This window comes from Coloeus monedula, assembly GCF_965178545.1.
Source record: "Coloeus monedula genome assembly, chromosome: 4".
NCBI lineage: Eukaryota > Metazoa > Chordata > Aves > Passeriformes > Corvidae > Coloeus > Coloeus monedula.
This window is the reverse complement of record NC_138784.1, coordinates 21240911-21260263: the sequence shown is the minus strand read 5'-3', so window position 1 is coordinate 21260263 and position 19353 is coordinate 21240911. Positions and strand designations below refer to the sequence as shown.

At 41.3% G+C, this 19353-nt stretch overlaps 1 protein-coding gene across 1 annotated transcript; it reads right to left on the bottom strand.

The window, feature by feature from the left end:
- Window positions 1-332: 332 nt before the first annotated feature.
- On the bottom strand, window positions 333-10261 carry HSP90B1 (heat shock protein 90 beta family member 1). Its single transcript, XM_082280599.1, has 18 exons — window positions 10111-10261; window positions 9556-9655; window positions 8820-8961; window positions 8614-8730; window positions 7869-8200; window positions 6823-6934; window positions 6045-6161; window positions 5333-5449; window positions 4534-4671; window positions 4374-4451; window positions 4229-4294; window positions 3695-3964; window positions 3217-3462; window positions 2799-2935; window positions 2332-2410; window positions 2080-2235; window positions 1445-1543; window positions 333-598 (listed from the first exon to the last, which is right to left on the bottom strand). The coding sequence occupies exons 1-18, from the start codon at window positions 10157-10159 to the stop codon at window positions 569-571; spliced, it is 2385 nt and encodes a 794-aa protein (XP_082136725.1). The 5' UTR covers window positions 10160-10261; the 3' UTR covers window positions 333-568.
- Window positions 10262-19353: the final 9092 nt, after the last annotated feature.

Below are 19353 nucleotides of genomic sequence, written 5' to 3'. Positions count from 1 at the left end.
AGGCCTTCAACTTCCAATGCCATCTTTAAACACCCTATCTCCTCTTCCTTAGGCTTGCAGGGGATACCTAACTCAAATACTTGTTTCAATTAGCAAGTTCAGTACAGCTCTCAGATACCAGGTGTACTTGGCTAAGCAGCACAGCAGGTTTGTAAAAATCCCAGCCACAGGCAGACACTACACAAGTAGGTGTGGCTGTGCCAGCACAGAAAGGCCCAAGGACTGCCAACAAAGAGCCTGTTTGCACAAAGGACCTCAACATGCAGGACCATACCTTAATTTCTTTCTGCCAGCCCACAAGATGAGCTTGCTATGTATAAATTTAGAGTTGGTGGTGTTTGGGAACATTTTATTTTGTACATGACAAGATTTTACACCAAGTCAGTTAAATAATACAAATTTACATTCATGAGGAATGTTTTTAGAAAAGTGAACTTAAAAAAAAAAAACCTCCTTTACCCTTTAAAACCCCATACCATCCCTCAACATTTTACAGTGGAAAAAACCAAAACAATCTAATTCACATTCCCTCTTGACCCCCCAATGCAGGACAGTAGTTGAGTGCAGTTTACAGTTCATCTTTCACATCTGTGGATTCCTGTGAAGACAAAAAGAGAATCAAAATGTTACTTTTTGAAAGCAGAAAAAGGTTACAAGAACTGTCCCAGAAGAACAGAAATTTCTATTACTGTTATTGCAGGTTATACTGCTGTGCAAACTTAACAGGAGGGGCATCAAAATTAAGTAGGTATAGTACAATAAATACTGCTCCTCAAATTCATTCTTACCTAATCTGACATTACATAACATAACAGCAGGAAATCACATTGCTATAAGCTATATATTTGCATAAGTCACAGGACATCATCTTGCAGGTCTCTTCCAAAAGCAACCCAAGAAAGCAGGCCCAGGTGGGACCTCAAACAACTTTACAAGTTAGTATTGAAGCTATGGTATTAGAAGAGTTCAGCATATCAATCCTTAAAACTGCAGACATGAGCTAAGTGAAGGCTGACTTCACATGGCAGGTGAACTGTTTAGAAGCAATGGTGTTGTCTGGAGTGTTGTTCCAAGCCTATACTGTGACCATTTAAAACTATATTCTTGCTGATTTGTTCATGTTTTTGCCCACAAGCTGTGGAAATACCACAGATAATTGTCTTCGCTAGAGGATTTGCTGCCATTTTCTTGCCACAGGGCACTTTTACAATCTCTTAAGCATAATTTAGCTCCAGCTTTGAACATATCTAAGTGTTATCTTTTCACAATATAGTTTAATAATTAATTTGTATTGCAGGTTTTTTCCCCTCCAAGAAAAGCCTGGAACACCTCACACTAAAATCTAGTGTCATGAAAGGCAAAGTGAACACCTTTATTGCCAGGTAGCACCCACAGGCAAAGTTGCACAAATAATGGCAAGAAAGCATAAAACTTGGGACCCTACCTTCTGTGTTTCACTGTCCTCAGCATCAGCATCCACTTCCTCTTCATCCTGCTCCGCCTCCTCAGCTGCATCTTCAGGCTCTTCAGGTTCCTCATCCACCTGTACACAAAGGTCACAAGCAATTTGCTTTACTTGCTTAGGTTTTTCAACTAGGTGTGCACTAGCTAAATACAGGCTATGGAAGAATTCACTACCAGTTCCTAACATTTGCCACAAGCTACCTGAAGGAAAAAGTAAGACCTGTCTAGCACTGATCCACTCCAGCAAAACAGCCAGCAGTTCTTGCACAGCATTATGAGAACTTTGATTACTTACACCCACTTAGGAATTTAGGAATTTCTCCATTAGAGATAGGGCTCAAAGGCCTGTGTGCCCAATTTACTCCTGTATTTTTTTTTATTAAGGACAGGACAATACTTGAGAAGCATAACAAAACAGCAGAATCTCAAACTACAAAGAAAAGCAAGGAAGGGAGACCATGAGTAAGTACAGACTCATGGCTGGACTTCTGGTGGCCCACTTAAGTGCAGGAAGCTGGATACATTTAATTTTATGCAAGTAAATCAAGCAGCTGCACTTTTTAAGATGGAGCAACAGTAAGTCAATTATCTGCCCCAAGTGGAAGACAAACTAACCTTTGCATCCAGGTCAATGTTTAAACTCAAACGAAGCATCCTTTCTATTCTGTCTCCATATTCCTTAGTGTCTGGCAACATATATCCTGATCTCAGAGTTGCAGTTTCAAACAATACCACTGCAAGATCTGAAACAGTTTTGTCATCTTCATTTTCCTAACATGGAAGAACACAAGAAAATCAAAACAGACTTGTTAAAGCAGGTTGTATGCAGCAAAGTCAGTCAATGTTTCACTACTCTTATTTATTTACCTTGACTCGCCTCAGCATGTCCTTGATCAGTGGATGCCTGGGGTTAATTTCAAATGTCTTCTTTTGGCTGGCATAGTAGCTGAGAAGAAAAATTGCAGCACTAAGTTTCAAAGTACAGGACCCAATTATATCTTTAAATCCACATACACTGGTTACAGTCACAGTAACAAGTGTATTCCCCTTGTTTAATACTTGTGCAACTATGGGAAGCATTCAAGTTAATAAGTTCATCTTGTCACCAAATGACAGATATCAAATGCCACTGATTAGTCTTGCTCACCAGGCAGTTTTACATATTGGGCTTGGAAATAACAATGTAAGGCTATAATGAAGAGTAACTTGGTTGTAAAATGACCTTTAAAACACTTAGGATCATCTGAACCAGGTGGAAGCTTGTTACAGGCAAACCAAGCAAGGGAGGCAGTCAACTGCATTTCATGTCTGCTGCTACAGAACTGGAAGCTTACTTTGTAGATATATCCTTCCCAGTCTGGTAAGCTTGAGCCTTCATGATTCTCTCCATGTTACCAGACCAGCCATACTGACTAGCCACAAGAGCACATGGAGACTGGGTTAAACGTTGAGATAGCACAGCTTTTTCAATCTGTAGAAAAAACCCCCAAAACACCTTAATGTTAGTTCACAGAACTTATACAGTGAATAAAGTAAATAACTCTGAACTTCCCTGTCAATTCAAGAATTTCTGAAAAATGTCTAAGATGACAGTCTAACTCATTGTTTTCCTGAATAAAGGTATTATCCATAAAGGTTTACCCCATGAAGGCAGAGAAGCTACTGTCAAATCTGTGTTCAAATAATCTGCAAGGTATGTTGTAGCAAGTACAGCAAGTAAAAATAATCATTACAAATAACACAGTATTTTACCTTGTCTTTTAGAGCTTTGTCTTTCATCCAGTTTAAGAGTGGCTCAAATTCCTTTTCCAAGGCTTCCCGACTCTCTTTAGACTTTTCACTTTCTTCAAACTTAACTCCTTCTTTTGCTACATTCTGGAACCTCTTGCCATCAAACTCTGGCAAAGCCTGAATACAATATTCATCTACAGGTTCAGTTAGATAGATCACTTCATAGCCCTTTTTCAGCAGACGCTCAACAAATGGTGAGGACTCAGCCTAGGATGAAAACATTTGGGATGTCAATTTAATTGCATTGGTATCAACAGTTACCAAAACCTGTACAACTATCTGACAAATACTGGTACCAGAAAAACTGAACTGCAGGAGTAACATAAGCATGGAGTCTCCACTTGTGCCATAAATACACAATTCACAATGTTTATGGTACTAAAACTACAAGCTATAATATACTGTACCCCTTTTCCCTCTTTCTTTCACTCTCACATACCTCCTTTCTGCTAGCACCAGCCATGAAATAGATTTTGTCTTGCTTCTCCTTCATTCTTTCCACATACTGATCAAGGCTGGTGAGGTTACTTTCATGATGAGAAGACTGGAAGCGCAGAAGTTTAGCGAGTCGTGTACGATTGGAGTGATCCTCAATAACACCAAGCTTCACATTAGTACCAAACTCTTTCCAGAATGTGTCATTGTATTTTTCCTCTGCAATTTTCTTGATCATATCAAGAGTTTTGCGAACAAGTTTCTTTCTGATCACCTAAAAAAAGCAGCAATACCGAGTTACAACAATAAGTATTTGGAAGAGCCCTCACTGCAACCTCATTACAAAGAATAGGTTCCACTTTGTATCCCTGATCTGACATAGAGGTAATCTGGAAACAGCAATACCTGAGTTTCCTTTATGTTAATTTCAGAGTCATGTACCAAAATTCATCATGCTATTAAGTCTTCTAAATCTTACTGCTGTTGTGTGCTTACAATGAAGGAATTTAATTGTTTTAATTAAAAACAACTAGCTTACCTTTAACAATTTATGCTGCTGAAGTGTTTCACGGGATACATTCAAAGGAAGATCATCAGAATCCACCTAATTGAGAAAGAAAATTTTAAGTATACCTGGCAGTATTAAAAAAAAATTAAATGCAAGTAAGATATATAATACTTACAACACCCTTAACAAAGTTAAGATATTTGGGCATCATGTCATGGAAGTCATCAGTGATGAACACTCTTCGAACGTACAGCTGAATTACAAGAGAGCAGCCAAGTTACTTTAGGGTTTTTTTCTTTTCCACAAAACCATAACCACACACTTTCCTGTCCTACCTTAATGAAATCACTTTTTTTGGATCCGTATTCATCAAACAGTCCACGTGGAGCAGAATTAGGAACAAACAAGATGGATTTGAAAGTTACTTCCCCTTCAGCAGTGAAGTGGATGTATGCCATTGGGTCATCATGTTCCTGTGAAGAGAGAATGCTTTTAATTGACGTGGGGAAAATACCAGTGAGTTAATGTTTCTAAAAATAACATGCTTTTGGCAAATAAGTGCAATTATTTAAGAACTAATCCATGTAGCCATGCTTTGTTAGAGTCTATAATGGAGACAAAAGTTTAAGTTACAAGAGCAGAGTTACTCATGTAAAAATAACCTTCCTGGAAACCTTCCAAGTTTTGCTGGATTTTAACAAGCCAGTTGCTAATAAGTTACCAACAGCACAATAACCAATAGAGTATCATCACACCACATGATACAAAGGTAACACTTCTAGGAAACTCTGTCTCCCTCTTTCTTCCACCGTGCAATAGGCACCACAACCCTCTGACTAAATACAAATTTCCCTGTCAACATTGAAACACATCAGTAAGCTCCACATGCGCTGCAACATAATACTTCCCAAACCTAGACTAATCAACACTGGGGTGGCAGTACCTTCTCTCTGGAAAAAAGATTAACTCTGACTGAGATGTTATACCTTCCAGGCTTCTCTGCAGTTCCATCTACTGACAGCTATTAATTAAGTCTTCAGAAACAGTCCATCCATAAGCATTCTTTTATTTACATAGCAAGACATACTACAGCAAACCTCTTCCTTTGGAATCATCTTGAGGCCCAGAGCTCACCTTGGAAAAGGTTTTGTAAAAAGCTTTGTATTCATCTTCTTCAACTTCTTTAGACGGTCTCTGCCAGATTGGTTTTATGTCATTCATGAGCTCCCAATCCCAGACAGTCTTTTCAACCTAGGTAAATAAACACCACAGTATAAAAAAACTCTCATTCTTTTACTTCATGCTTGGCGAATTAAGGGCACTCCACTGAAGCCAAAACAAAATAGCATGTAAAAATCCCAAACATGCTCTTTCTAATTTATAAAATTATGCAATGGCCTGGACATTCTCATTTTAAGTACACATGAGTGCAACACATGGGAACAAAACTTTAGTCTACATTGTAGTGTGTCCCATGTATATTTAACACATTCACTGAGTACCAGTATTTCTGTTCTAATGCCACTCTGGAAAAATCTTCCCAGCAGAGTATATTAAATTTAAACTTGTCAACAGTGTCAGACTTCAGAATTCCGCTTCCATTTCAAGCAGTTCATGCAAGTACTTATAATTAGCTGTGACCACAGCTTCACAAGGCTACTGCCAATCATCTGCCTGACTTCTACCTAAGTCTGTTTCATTTACAATCTTCTTTCCTCACATCTCACTTTAAAAGGATTTGTTTCTTGAAAGCACACACTATGGAAATGCACCTCTGCAAGACTATCTAGGAAAATTGCCATCTATCTGACATGAGCTGCAGGACCCCAAGTCTAACAAAGCTTACCTTCTTAGTTTTTGGCTTCTTTTCTTCCTCCTCTTCTTCAACTGCTGCTTCATCATCTGTTTCTTCTTCTTTCTCCTTTGCTTCCTCCTCTTCAATGGGTTCTTCAACAGTCTCTGTCTAAAGAGACAACTGAAGGTGGGGATTTGAACACCTTGACTTCCTACTAGGTATGCTCTAGTATTCTCTCAAAAAGCTTAATCTCATAGCACTAGCCTGACTTCTGCTATTTTTCTGTTGCAAACTTCTCTATAGGTAATATTTTTCAGTTGCATTTTTCATTAACACATACTTTCCTTCAATACACTGTGAGATCACCATACTCAAATTCAAGTTTTTCAATGCTTTACATATAATGCTGATCAAAGACTTGGTGGATTTTAAGTTGGTGCTACACCAAGAAAGCATCCCAACAGGCCTAAGACACTGCTCTGTTTTTTTCAGGATACCTAGCCATGGTTCTGCTTGAGAGCTTAAAGCTTCCATCTACCAAAGCCAGTGTAAGAAAGATCCATCTAAGTAATTACCAATGTTTTTCCTTTGATAATCTTCGAGTCAGAATAAAAACAAGCTCCTTTAAAGTTTGTGATTTTAGCAACAGACTAGCATTTAGAGAAAAAACAACTAGTAAAACACTAGCCAAGAAGTCAGGAACAAAAGAATTTTAGAAATTAGACAAGTGGCAGCTCTATGACAGCACCTTAGCCTTCATGAAAGATCTGGCCAGACAGCTGTCATAACCAAAGCTTACACTGTGCAATACTCAGTTAAATACACTTACCTTGCTGCTCCACACATATATGGGGAAGTTTATGAACTGGGAATATTTCTTCACTAGATTTTTAACAGTGTCCAGCTCAAGGTAATCAGATGCTTCTTCCTTCAAGACAAGGCTAAATAAAAAACAAAACCCCAACCAAACCTTTTAAAGTGCTGGACAAGTATTTTGACAGTTTCATAGCAAAAGATACATTTCTTATGCCACTGAGATTGACCAACTGAGCCAGAGCATGGTGCTGATAACCAAGATTGGGGGTTTATTCACATATGGGCCATTCATTTAAGAGGTGGAGTTGATGATCCTTGTGGGTCCCAATTCAGAACAATCTGATTTTTGCTGCAGTTGTAGCAATTCATATTTATGCAAGTGAGCTTTTATTAGTACAACTCCAAGTATCTTAAAAAATACAATCCTTACTCAACTAGCAGTTGTTTTCTCTGAGGCAGAGCACAATATTCAAAAGTTTAAATGAAAGCAGCAAATCATATCAATACTTATCAGGATCTTGATGCACCCTCATGGGCTTTACCTCAAACTAGAGCACCAAGATCAACTTTTTTACACTAAGTGCCACCTCCAGAAAGACATCTTCTAAACCCAGGCCAAATAAATTTACCTGCTCATGAAAGCAATGAAAATAGGACTGGCAAACTACCTCTAGTCTGAAATTTGCATCAAATCAGCCTCACTGGTATATATACAGCAGCTAGTTTCCAAGACAAAGCTCTACAGCCCCTGTACAGGTTTTGCCAGGCCAGAATTGTGTTGAGGGACTGAATGAGCCTGAAGGCAGCTGAACTGCTTGGAATTACTTGGTGACAGTTGTCAAGACATTCATAGTTTTGTTAGCTCATCAAACACAACATGAAGCAAACTACATTTCTTTTTGGCTCCAGTTTATATTTTGCAAGTTTCTATTAAACTGAATAAAGCTGTATTATAAGAATTAAATTAGCCACAAAGCTAAAGTCACTCACATATTCCAATAAGCAAAGTGTACCCACACAACCTTTTCTGTTTTAAAACTAAAGAAACTTAATACTTACGTTATGGTTGTGCCACGTCCTAAGGTGTTCCCTCTTGGGTCATTGATCACAGAGAACTCATTTGAATCTGACTCCCAAATATGCTGAGTATCATTGTTGTGTTTTGATGTGACAATAACTCTGTCTGCTACTAAGAAAGCAGAATAAAAGCCAACACCAAACTGGCCAATTAACTCAGATGTTGACTGGCTATCATCCTGCATTTCAGTCATCTTGTTTAAGAATTCACTTGTACCAGACTTTGCAATGGTACCCAGGTTTTTAACTAACTCCTCCTTTGTCATGCCAATACCCGTATCTGTAACATGAAGCATGTTCTTCTCTTTATCACACTGAAAAAAAAAAAAAAAAAAAGAGAAAAATGCAGTTTGACTTCACTCTGAACCTTAATACATGCCGAAGAAAAGTGCTACATAGTAGTTATCAAATTCAATCATGCCTGGCTACAATAAATTGAATTTGCAGTAACCAGAAATGAGAAAGACCTTCCTTTGAAGTACTCCAATACTTCAGTTGCTCTTTATAAAACCAGAAATGTACTTTTACCATTAAAAGAGAAGTAGTCTTTGATAAAGTTAATTGCAAAGGTCCTCATGTGGTCCTAGTTTGTATTTGCATCAGCATTAAGCCAAAGACTGAGATTTAATGAAGCAAGGACTGAGATTTAATGTTTTAATGAGATTTAATCTTTTCACATTCCTCCACCACGTCTCTAAAAGAGATGTTCATATCTAATGCTTCTTACCTTGATTTTGACTGTAAGTTCCTCATTGCCAGCGAGAGCATTTTCATCAGTTAATGATATCAACCGTATCTTATCTAAAGCATCTGAAGCATTTGAAATAAGTTCCCGCAGGAAAATCTGAAATAGAAGCCAGTAGTCAGGAATGCCAGGAGACAGACACACACCCCTCCAAAATTCTAACATGAGCTGCAGATAAAGGCACTAACCTCTTTATTTTTATACAAAGAATTGATAATTAACTTCATCATTCTGTTCACTTCTGCTTGAAATGCAAACTTCTCAGATTTTTCTCTGATTTCTTTGATCTGGGATGCATTTAGGCCATCTAGCTGGATAGCTTCTTCCTCTCTGTTAGGACAATGAAAAGCCTATCAAGGAATCTTGTCCACAAACAGCATCACTAATTTTATCACAAAGCAACAGCAAAAATGCTTAATTGCTGATGTAGCACAGAATTACATGATCAAGTGAGTCAAGTGCCAAGAATAGCCATCCTCAACTGCATAACCTTAATTCAAAACTTGAGTGAAAACTCATGCTTGCAAGTGAGACTTTTTTCATTAAAAATTCAGGGAATAATACAGGTAATGTTGAAGCCACTGCAATCCTCAGCATGTGGTGCACCTCACAGGAGGTAAGGCATTTCACAGGCATAGGGCAATTTCATCCCCAGGCACTAAACTGACACCATTTATGACATGCACGAGTAAACCCCAATTAACAGTTATCGATATTCGACAAAAACAAGTTGAACTTTCCTGAATCCAAGTTCTCAAGCTCGTTTCAGTTTAGAAGGAAAAACAGTGTTTTCCAGAAATGCTTTATTTCCTCCAGCTGACAGGATCACCCTTTTGAATAGCGTTCCTTCCCTGCTTCTGAGGCCTGAGGCATAACTGATGCTCAAACTGACCCTTCCAAAACCAGGACGCCTCAGATACCAACCTCTGAACAACTTCATCATCCGTTCGAGACCCTTCTCTGCTTTTGCCCAAGTCATCTTCCACGGTCCCATCTACATCCACCTCATCGGCTCTGACCGACACTGGGAAAACAAGGAAACCAACGCTCTGAACCCGATCTCCATGCTACACTACCCAACTTCTCCGCTCAGCCCTCCCCACGACTTTAGGCTCAGCTCTGCCGCTCCAGTCCCGCGCCCCCTCCCCAGGGGAGTTCAGCCCAACCGGAGACACGCGAGAGGGGCAAGCGGAGGCCCTCTCCCCCCCTCCGCCCCCGCCCGTGACAGCGCATGAGCCGCGCGGCCCCCTCCCCCCGCCGGAGAGGGCCAGGCCCGGGCAGAGCAGGCGAGGGGCCGAGCACCGCTTCCCCTCCCCGCGGGGCAGAGCGAGGGGTCCCGCCCGACACCCCACCTCCCCTCGGCGGCCTCCGGCCCCCTCGCTCCAGCACACGGCGGGGGAAGGCGGGTGGGGGGGGGCCTGTTGGCCGGGACCCCGACACCCTTCCGCCAGAACCTTCTAGAAGCCCGCGGGCACTCACCGGCCAGGAGCAGCACACCGGCCAGAGCGAGCGCCCACACGGACTTCATGGCGGCCGCGGTGACAAGAGAAGAGCCCCCAGCGCCGCCGCCGCTTCGCGCTGCCGAGCCCGACCCGCACCGCCGCCGATCCCGCTGGAGCGGCCGCGGCCCTCCCCCTCCGCCTTATGAACCCCAGAGTGGGGGGGGCCTGCGCCACTGCGACCAATAGCGGCGCACCACGCCAAACACGCAGCCAATGGGAAGCCTGGGCAGGCGGGGTCTGCAGCCATCGCCGCCAATCGTAACTTTCCATGTGCGGTTTCCTGCGGTCGGAGCGTGGCCGGCGCCGATTGGCGGGCGGGGCGGCGCTCGGCCAATGGTGTGCGCGGGGTGGCCTGGCCAGCGCGGCCCCGCGCGGCGCTGCGATGAATGATCGGCGGCGTTTAACGGCGGGACCACGTGGGGCGCGGCCGCGGGAGCGACAGGAACCGTCTCCACACGGAGCACCAGCTCCGACCGCTTCCGGGGACACCCGGGATGCTCACTGGGGAGACGGTGTATTATGGCAACGGAACTTCCGGTCGCGGCCGCACCCCTGGGTACCAAGAGGTGTGAAAAGTCATGATTAAGGCCATAACCAGCGGGCCCGAGCGCCAGGCCTGGGCCGCCGTTAGGGGAAGGGCGGCACTGGCGAATCCCGCTGTCCGCCCCACCGAGTGGGGGCTGGAGCGCGGATGGGCGCATGCACCGGTGCTGCGCGTTGTATGCCGGGAGCTGTAGTTCGTGCCGTCGGTGCCCCATGGCGCCCCCTGCCGCGGCGGCGCGGGAGGTGCGCGGGGGGCTCCATGACAGGGTCCCCGCCAGGTACTCGGGGCCTCACGATCCCGCTGTTGTCGTCGTGCCCTGCCCTTGGCTCTCCGCGCCTCTCTGCGTGTCTAGTGCCTCACACCGCCATGAGAGAAACCGGCTGGCTTCAGCCGAGCCTCTTTGGGGACTCCCAGTGCTGGTGGAGGATAAACCAAGCCGAGTGTCTGCCAGGTGTCCTTGTTCTCCGGGTTTTCAGCGCTCATCAGGGCAGCCATTCTCCCAGGAGCTCGTTAGCCCTCCTTAGACTACTCTTGGGGCCTTTGTTCATCCGCGCACGGCCCTCCCTTCCCCCTGTGGAGTGGCGGCTCCAGCAGCTGCCTCAGGTGTGAGGGGACACGGGACCTGCCCCCCAGTGCCACCCTGCGGGGCAGGGCCAGCGTGAGGGCAGCTGCGATTTGTGGCACACTAAAAGGGAGCCCCGCTGCTCCACAGATGAGACCTTCCCGTGCTTTTTCCGTGTCCCTGGCAGGGGTTGCAGCTTGGGACATGAAATGCAGCCTGTGCAACTTCTGCAGTGCATTGCTGTTAATACCTTATGTTAATAAGCTATATAAATAACTTATAACCCCCCCTCACCATCCTGAAAAATCTGCCCAGGCTTTCATGTGCCAGTCACCTGTTTCATCTTACATGTTTAACACTAGATTGGGGGAAAAAAACCCCCACCAAATACCAAAAAACAAACTTGCAAGCAATGATTTGATGAACTTTGTACTTGGAGAGGAATGTATTTGAAAGATATTGATCTGTGATGTTCCATGCAAAATATAAAAGCCCTCACTGTGTTTACAACTTCACAAACACAGAGCTTAGTCTATCAGTAGCTGAAGGTCTTGGCAAAAATAAGGTTATCATCTTTAAAACTCAGTGTTGTACATTTTTGTCCTAATAATTAATGTTTATGGAACTGGAAAGGAGCCTTTTTATTGCAGTAAAGAATGGTTATCTTTGGGTTCTTCTTAATGAAGTGTTGTGCTTTAACCCAAGCTGGCAACAAAGTCCCATGCAGCTGCTTCCTCACTCCTCCCCAGGGGCTGGGGGAGAGAATCAGGAGTGTAAAAGTGAAAAAACTCGTGGGCTGAGATAAAGACAGTTTAAGAGGTAAGGAAAAGCCTTGCATGCAAGCAAAGCAAAACAAGGAATTAATTCACCATTTCCCATGAGTTCAGCCATCCCCAGGACGGCAGGGCCCCAGCACACATAACAGTGACTGGGGAAGACAAACACCATCACTCCCAACATCTTCCCCTTCCTTCTTCTTCCCCCAGCTCTGTACACTGGGCATGGCACCACATGGCATGGAATGTCCCTTGCGTCAGTTGGGGTCAGCTGTCCTGGCTGTGTCCCCTCCCAACTTCTTGTGCACCTCCAACCTCCTTGATGGTGCAGTGGTGCAAGAGGCAGAGAAGGCCTTGACTCTGTGCAAGCACTGCTCAGAAATTATGAAAACATCCCTGAGTTATCAACACTGTTTCCATCACAAATCCATACCAGAACCCCGTGCTAGCTACTGTGAAGAAGATTAACTCTATCCTAGCCAATACCAGCACAAGAGGGCAAAATTCAATTGCGACCTCTCTAAAAAGACTCATGAAACTTTTCTCTATGATTTGCAGTTTTAATAGCTGTTCCTCACATATCACAAATTATATGAGAAAATAAAAGGACGGTTACTCTTCCAAAACGTATGTGAGAATGACTGTGAAAAATAAATGTGAGAGGTCAGTGTTAGGGTTGTAAGTAAAAAAAATCCCACCTGTCAGGTTTTTGTGGAGACTTGAACTTGGAGAATTGTTAGGGTTGTAAGTAAAAAAAGAAACATCTGTCAGGTTTTTGTGGAGACTCAAACATGGAGAATTATTTTCCAAGGAGTAGTCTTACTTATTTGAAAATACAATTTCATTATTCAGGAGTCTAAGCAGAGAAAGTTTATCTTTTTCTAAGACTCATCTACAAGCAGTTCAGGATTTGATTTCCTAATTGTGCCTCTATGATTCCCAGAGTGAGATATATTGCTTTACGACTGTTGATAGGCATTTGAGGGACACAGAGATAAGCAGAGTAGTTATCTCCTTCTTGTAGAATTCTTGCATTAGGAGATTTTTCTGGCATTTCTGGTTTAGTCATCATTTTGCTGGAGGCAGGAAAATGTAACGCCTCGTGACAATCATTTTGAACTTTGGTAACTGGAATAGTAAGAATGCAAACCAGTTCTGTTATTGACTGTGCTAAACCAACAGAGATTTTAGATTAAGTTTTGTGGAATTCAAATTTTATTGGTTACTTTGCCTCTATGATTATAGAGTGTAGAACATTGCTTTTGAAGGAAATACAAAACCTGATCAATCTGTGTTTGTCTGTTGAATTTAAAGGCCAGACTAGTAAGAACTGCAATGGGTTTAGCAGCATTGATTGCTTGGTGTAGATTATACTGTTTGCTTTCATGAATGCCCATTTGGATTACCCAGGACAAAACTGATAGGCAAGAATGAGGCAGCTGAGTACTTATGCTCTCAGAAAGAAAGTTTATTGTCTTTACAAGGAGGCTGTAAATTGAAGAAAATTTCAGCTTAATTTCTACTTAAAAAACTTGAGGGAGTTTTTAAGCTCTTAGTTGCTGCCATTACTGCTGCCATTCAAAAGAAGTCTGAGTATCACCTTTCATGATTTAATACCAGAGGGAAAATGTAACTGTCAAGTGGTGAGAGTTCTTCAGCAACTTAGCTGCATTACAGAGTTCTATAAAGAAGCTAGATATATTATGATAATTGCATGCATAACCATTGAAATAATCTATTTTAGCACTGTGTTGTTCTGTTAAGTAAAAATTCAGGGGCATGTGGTGATAAGAGAAATAGAATACAGGCAGTGCCTCCTTGCATGCAAATAGCAGAGCGAGCCCCTCTCCAGTGCGTTGAATGCAACCTTATCAGGTCATCCATGTGTCAGTGTGTAAGTCACCTCTCTGAAGCAGGCCACGTGATTCCAACTCAGAGTTGGAACTAGCAAGAAGTATAACCTTGACAGAAATAGCTGTAGAGATAAACTGAGAGGAGTTCATAAGACCCAACTGTGGGTATTGGACTTAACCAGCTAAATTAGCCAGCTAATCTTCCTGGGCTCCATCCGTAACAGAGAGCCAGCCCTCCTTTCACTGTCCTGCTTTGGCTCTGTCAGACTCTTTCCTGAGCTGATTTAATTCTCTAGCCCTGCAAAATACTTGGTAGTTAAATCAGCTTATATCAGGTCCAGGCTGAACCAGACAGGAGCATGGTAAAGAGCAGGAGTCTATGGCTAAGAGAAGGTGATATCCTGGTTTTCATGGTGGTGAGCTGAACCTGGGATGTCGATTACATAGGACAAAGATACTGTACATAGGTGCAAACATAAGGAAACCGTAAAACTAAACAATGAGTTTGTAATGTCATAGTATCTCCTCTCAGTACACGGTTAAATTGAAATCTGCAACTAATGGAGGTTACGTTTTCATTCATGGATAGTTAAAATGCTTTGTGTCACTGCTAATTAGCTATTTATGGCCATACTATATTTGAAAAAGTCATGTAAGTGATTTTATGTGAGAATAATTAATGCAGTCTGAAGTTTGTACCACCAAATTGAGTCCTGTCTTTCTTCCATGACAATGCGTTGGAAATATGAAGAGCTACTTATCTGCATTCCCTATAATTCAAACTTCAGTGGTATCTTTTAAAACAATACATTGAGAGTTTATATTCCCTTCCTCTGCAGTGTCTGCATCAGGGACTAAATACTGTGTGTACAGCACAAACTGAAGACATAGCCACTTATATAAGATGTTCTGCAACATCTGGGACTGAGTGTGAATATGAAACAAAAAAAAATGCTGCCATTAGCTAGCTTTTCAAACTGATTATCCAAATATTATAAAATTTTAACAGTAACAAGCAGGATTAAAATACTATTGTTTGGAGTCTGGAGGAAAGTGTTTGCTCTTCAGGTATTATTTATTTGGGTTTTAGTTGTCTTTATCCCATTCCTCTGGACACTGATGATTGCACTGCAGCTGGAACTGTTGAAAAGTCTGTAATCTGTGGTGTGTCCTTGCCCATCAAATATTTTTGAAATTTGCAAGGTGTTCCTTGAAGTTTGGTGCTGTATATCTTTACAGTAGAGGAACTCACAGAAGAGAATGGATTTTAAAGAGCCTACCTCCACGGGCAAAATTAGTTAAGGTGAAGATTTGTATCCAGAATAAGCTTTGTACAGATAAAACAACCATGTTTTGGTCATTATAAAGCTCTCTTTGAGTCTTCAAATAGTGAAACCTCTGTAAGTTTCAGTATCATTAGAAATCCACAGCTGCAGCAACCTATTTCTGTGGCTAATACCATTTTTGCCCGCTGGCACTCGTTTTGCTCAAGAACGCAAAAGAGGCATGAAGGTATAAAAGGTTTCGAAGACAAGACATTAAGCTTTAAATAGCGTGTTTTCTTTTTTGCCCTTCTCTGCCTGGGCAGCACGGGAGGAGGGAAGAACCAGAGTGGTGGAGCTGCAGGGCTGGGGCGGGATTTGCTGGGCGAGAGCTCACCCTGGTGGCCTGCCGAGAGATGAGTCCTGCCAGGTCCTTACGTGCACACACGGCTGCGTTGTATTTGTTGTTCCTCCTCCTTTTAAGAAATACTTCATCATCGTATTCTCCTTTCAGCACTACCTTTATATGTTTATCCCCTCATAGAGAAATTAAGACTGGAAAGAGTAATTTCTCAAATATTTCAGCTATTCTTTGCACATCCGTATTTATGTGTGCATGTATTTTAAATAAGTATTTATCTTTTTAATAGGGAAAATATATTTTTTGTGGTTACACAAATTGCCATCTTCTTGAAAATATGTCACGACTTCTCTCTTCTTGTGTCCCAGAAAGGCACTTTGCATTACTGCCAGAGAAAGTTGATAGACAGCCCTTCAGCAGCACTCATGTCAGGAGAAAGAGTATTCCTCCATTCAGAGACATAAGTAAACTGCAGTAGCCTAGGAATTCTAGACCTATTAACTGTACAGAAAGGAGTTCCAGGATCTCTGTGAATAGCTGGAGGTATACTTTAGTTATCTCTGGGTTTTGTTTTTCATATATTAGGAAAAATGTAATGTACCTGGGAAATACATACTAAAATAATGTGGGTTAGAAAAAAAAATCTAATTAACTTTGTAAAATCCATGTTTATATCAATGTAAAACCTGCATATTGGTTGTATGTCTAAATTTACTTAAATAGAAGGGAGAACCTTATTTTGGGACCCTGAAATTAATTTAGAGGATAACACCACAGGTTTTTTTCCTTATTAGACTTATTAGGAAGTCACCTCAACCAAGCCAGCTATACCTAGAGCACAGCCTAGAAGCAAACTAAGGCACAATCCTGAGCTTAAATGCAGCCTGGGAGCCAAAGGGTGGGAGGTGTGTGGGTGGAAGCACAGACAAGGCCTCTCACAGCTGTTCTCACAGGACCCTGCTCCAGGTTACACAGCTGTGCTACATCAGAGAGTGGCTTGAACACTGGCAGCTGAAGTCTCAGAGGAGGGAGGGGGGGGTGTTGATGATAACAATAATAACAACAACAACAACAAAGGTTTTGTATGGAAGAAAGGCTGCTGGCTCCTCAAGGTAGTTACAGCTTTTTTGTGGGCCTGGGAATTTGGTTGTGAAGTATTTCCTTTTTAAGTTAGAGGATAGTGAGATACCCTGGCTGAGGTGTTCCAGCTATGCAGACAAGTATGAAATCTCTCTCTTCTTACAGCTATTATGGTGTGAATTCAGGAAATTCCAGTGACCACTTGTACTTTCATCACTGTAAAAGCATCAGGTAGCATGAGCAGCTTGGTAAGTAAGCTACTGGATAATATATGGGGAAAAAAATGAAATATTTGTTGATCAGGACAAAGCTATTTTTTCTCTAGGGTGTGTTACTCTTCTCCACTGGAGAAGAAAAGCTCAGTATCAGAAAAGCTTGGTTTCCTGGTTCAGGAGTACACAAATTGCAAAACTTCTTTTCAGATCTTCTCTCTGTCATCAGACCATCCTTTCTGTTCCTGGACCAAATTATTTAATCATTGCATATGAAGTGGAACAGCTTTAACAGGGGTGAGACTATCTCTTGTTTAAATACTCAGGATTGCCTGTCCAACTACTTTTCTCATGTGCTTTTAGCCTGGCATTCTCAGTCATTGTCAGGGATGACTCATTTGACTCTCTGTTCTATCTCAATGTACAAGTGTTTCATCCCTAGCTACCTTGCTACCCTCATGCACTAGGTGTTCTCTCATCAATGTTGTGTATTCTGAATTATAATATGCATTTGGAGGGCTGAATATAAAGAAGTAGTTTTGAGGATTTTTTGAGGATTCATTCTGTTTGTATTCAACAGGTAACAGGTTATGAAAATGCCTATAGGAGTGATTATGTAACAAAAGCAGACAGTGATAAAGTTTATGATAGAGAAATAGACGTTGGATCTGACAAGATGCTGTGTAAGATGAAATGCTGTCGTGCCTGGCTCATTAAAGCTACAGGGAAATAAGGGGGAGTGAATCTTCTGCGTTCTCTCAAAAGACAGAAACAAGCAAAAGAGGCTGAAATCTGTTTTAATAGTTTTGTAACAAATGATTCAGAAGTTCTTCAGCTACAAGACCTAGACACTTTTAAGGAAATAAATGCATATTGCCATGAATTTTTATTAATAGCTGTGCTAAATATACCATTCTTCTAAAGAAGCAGCGGAATTCAGTGGATGGTGTGGTGAAATTATTGATCTTAGGAAACTAATGAAATCTTTCAAAGGATTTGCAGTAGATTTTTAAGAATAAATGTGTCTATGGTTTTAGATTCTCTGAGTAAGTTGTATTTTAAGAATGATGTGTTACTAGGTTGTAATAGATTTAGCTGTATTTCTTGAAATATGATTTCAAAGACCTCCATTATCTGAATTTAGATCTATTACTAGGTATCCAGATTTTTAAAAGATATAAGTGCTCAGTAGGACATGAGAGTCAAATCTTAACCAAGACTTCAAACTCAGTCTGTACCCAACAATTCCTTATTATTGTTGTTGTTAAGTGATAGCTGCTTAGCATTTAACAGTTCTAGAAACATCACCTGTAGTAATTAACTCTTGGTTCAGTCCCAAGGAAACAGAGGCAAAACTTCTGTTGATTTCAGACGTGCATGATTAAGTCTTACTTGATAATACAGGCACTTAACCATGTATGTTACACTGCAATGAGAGATCTGTCCTAGTTTAACGTGCTATTCTCTGTTATCATAAAAACTCTGTTGATAATGTGTTTTTCTGAATTCTCGAGTGCATGAGAAGTTTTGTATAAATCTTCCAATTTTTATAAGGTTGATCTAGAGAAGACAGGAAGATACCTTCGGTTATTTGCCAAAAAGGGATTTCCATAAGAACTTCTTGAATTGTATACACTAGAAACTAAGGGTAGATTAGAAAGTAAGGTTCTTCATGTGGGGTGAATTATCATTGATTTAAAGAGTGATAATGTTTCCTGAGAGGCTCATTAAAAAATGTCTGTAGTGTTTAATTCATGCAGGATAGACACCATGAACTTGCCAGATGGCAGTGCCACACTGGCTATAATTTTACATTTCTTCTGTGTACAATTCTTATCAGTAAGGAGTTTCCAGAATAAACAGGCTGATTGGCTTTATGGTGCTCAGTTCTTTAGGATATTGAGACTTCTTGAATAGGAATCTGCTGCTTAAAATATCGAAAATGGAGGACAAGAGCAAATATGTGTTTAATTTTATATTAGAAAATGTAGAGAACATGGAAACCACTGTAAATTAACTATTTACTCTATGTGAAGTGAAATAGTCTGAGCCTTTCTTCTGATAAAACTAATTACAGGGTTCAGAAATTACTCAAGACTGCAGACTGAAGCTGTACCAATTTTATCAGAGAGATCACTGAAATTGCAGCAGTGAAGTGACTGCAAATTCGTGTTGCTTAGTAACATTATGGACAAAGTTATGGGGGACGGAATCATTCTTTTATTGACTTTTCTGTTGGAATGTCATTCACAACTTGCACATCACTATTTTAGCTTTGTGTCCTGGCAAGACACAATGTGAGTCCTCTGTTCTTGGAGCTTGTGCCTATGAAGACTTACCTTAGGGAATGACTTTGTGCAATAAGGAGCTAAAACTTCAAGGAGACTCCTAAGTCAAGTGTATCCATAAATCTTTGCAAGTTCCAGACATGGTGTAGTTAAGCTAAACTTAGTTACAACCACAGTGCAATGCAATGCGATGGACTTTTAGTAATTTTCTAGTAATTCACTTCTTGCCATATTTGTTTTTTTTAAATTATTTTTTTAGTCTTCAGATTTTTTTGGGTGAAG

Bases quoted from the DNA above. Each gene is read 5' to 3' on its own strand.
- HSP90B1 (XM_082280599.1), bottom strand. From the start codon at position 10,159: ATGAAGTCCGTGTGGGCGCTCGCTCTGGCCGGTGTGCTGCTCCTGGCC. The intron at 8,962-9,555 runs GTTGGTATCTGA...TTGTCCTAACAG, and splicing joins GATGATGAAGTTGTTCAGAG to AGAGGAAGAAGCTATCCAGC. The intron at 6,162-6,822 runs GTAAGTGTATTT...TTGTCTCTTTAG, and splicing joins TATATGTGTGGAGCAGCAAG to ACAGAGACTGTTGAAGAACC.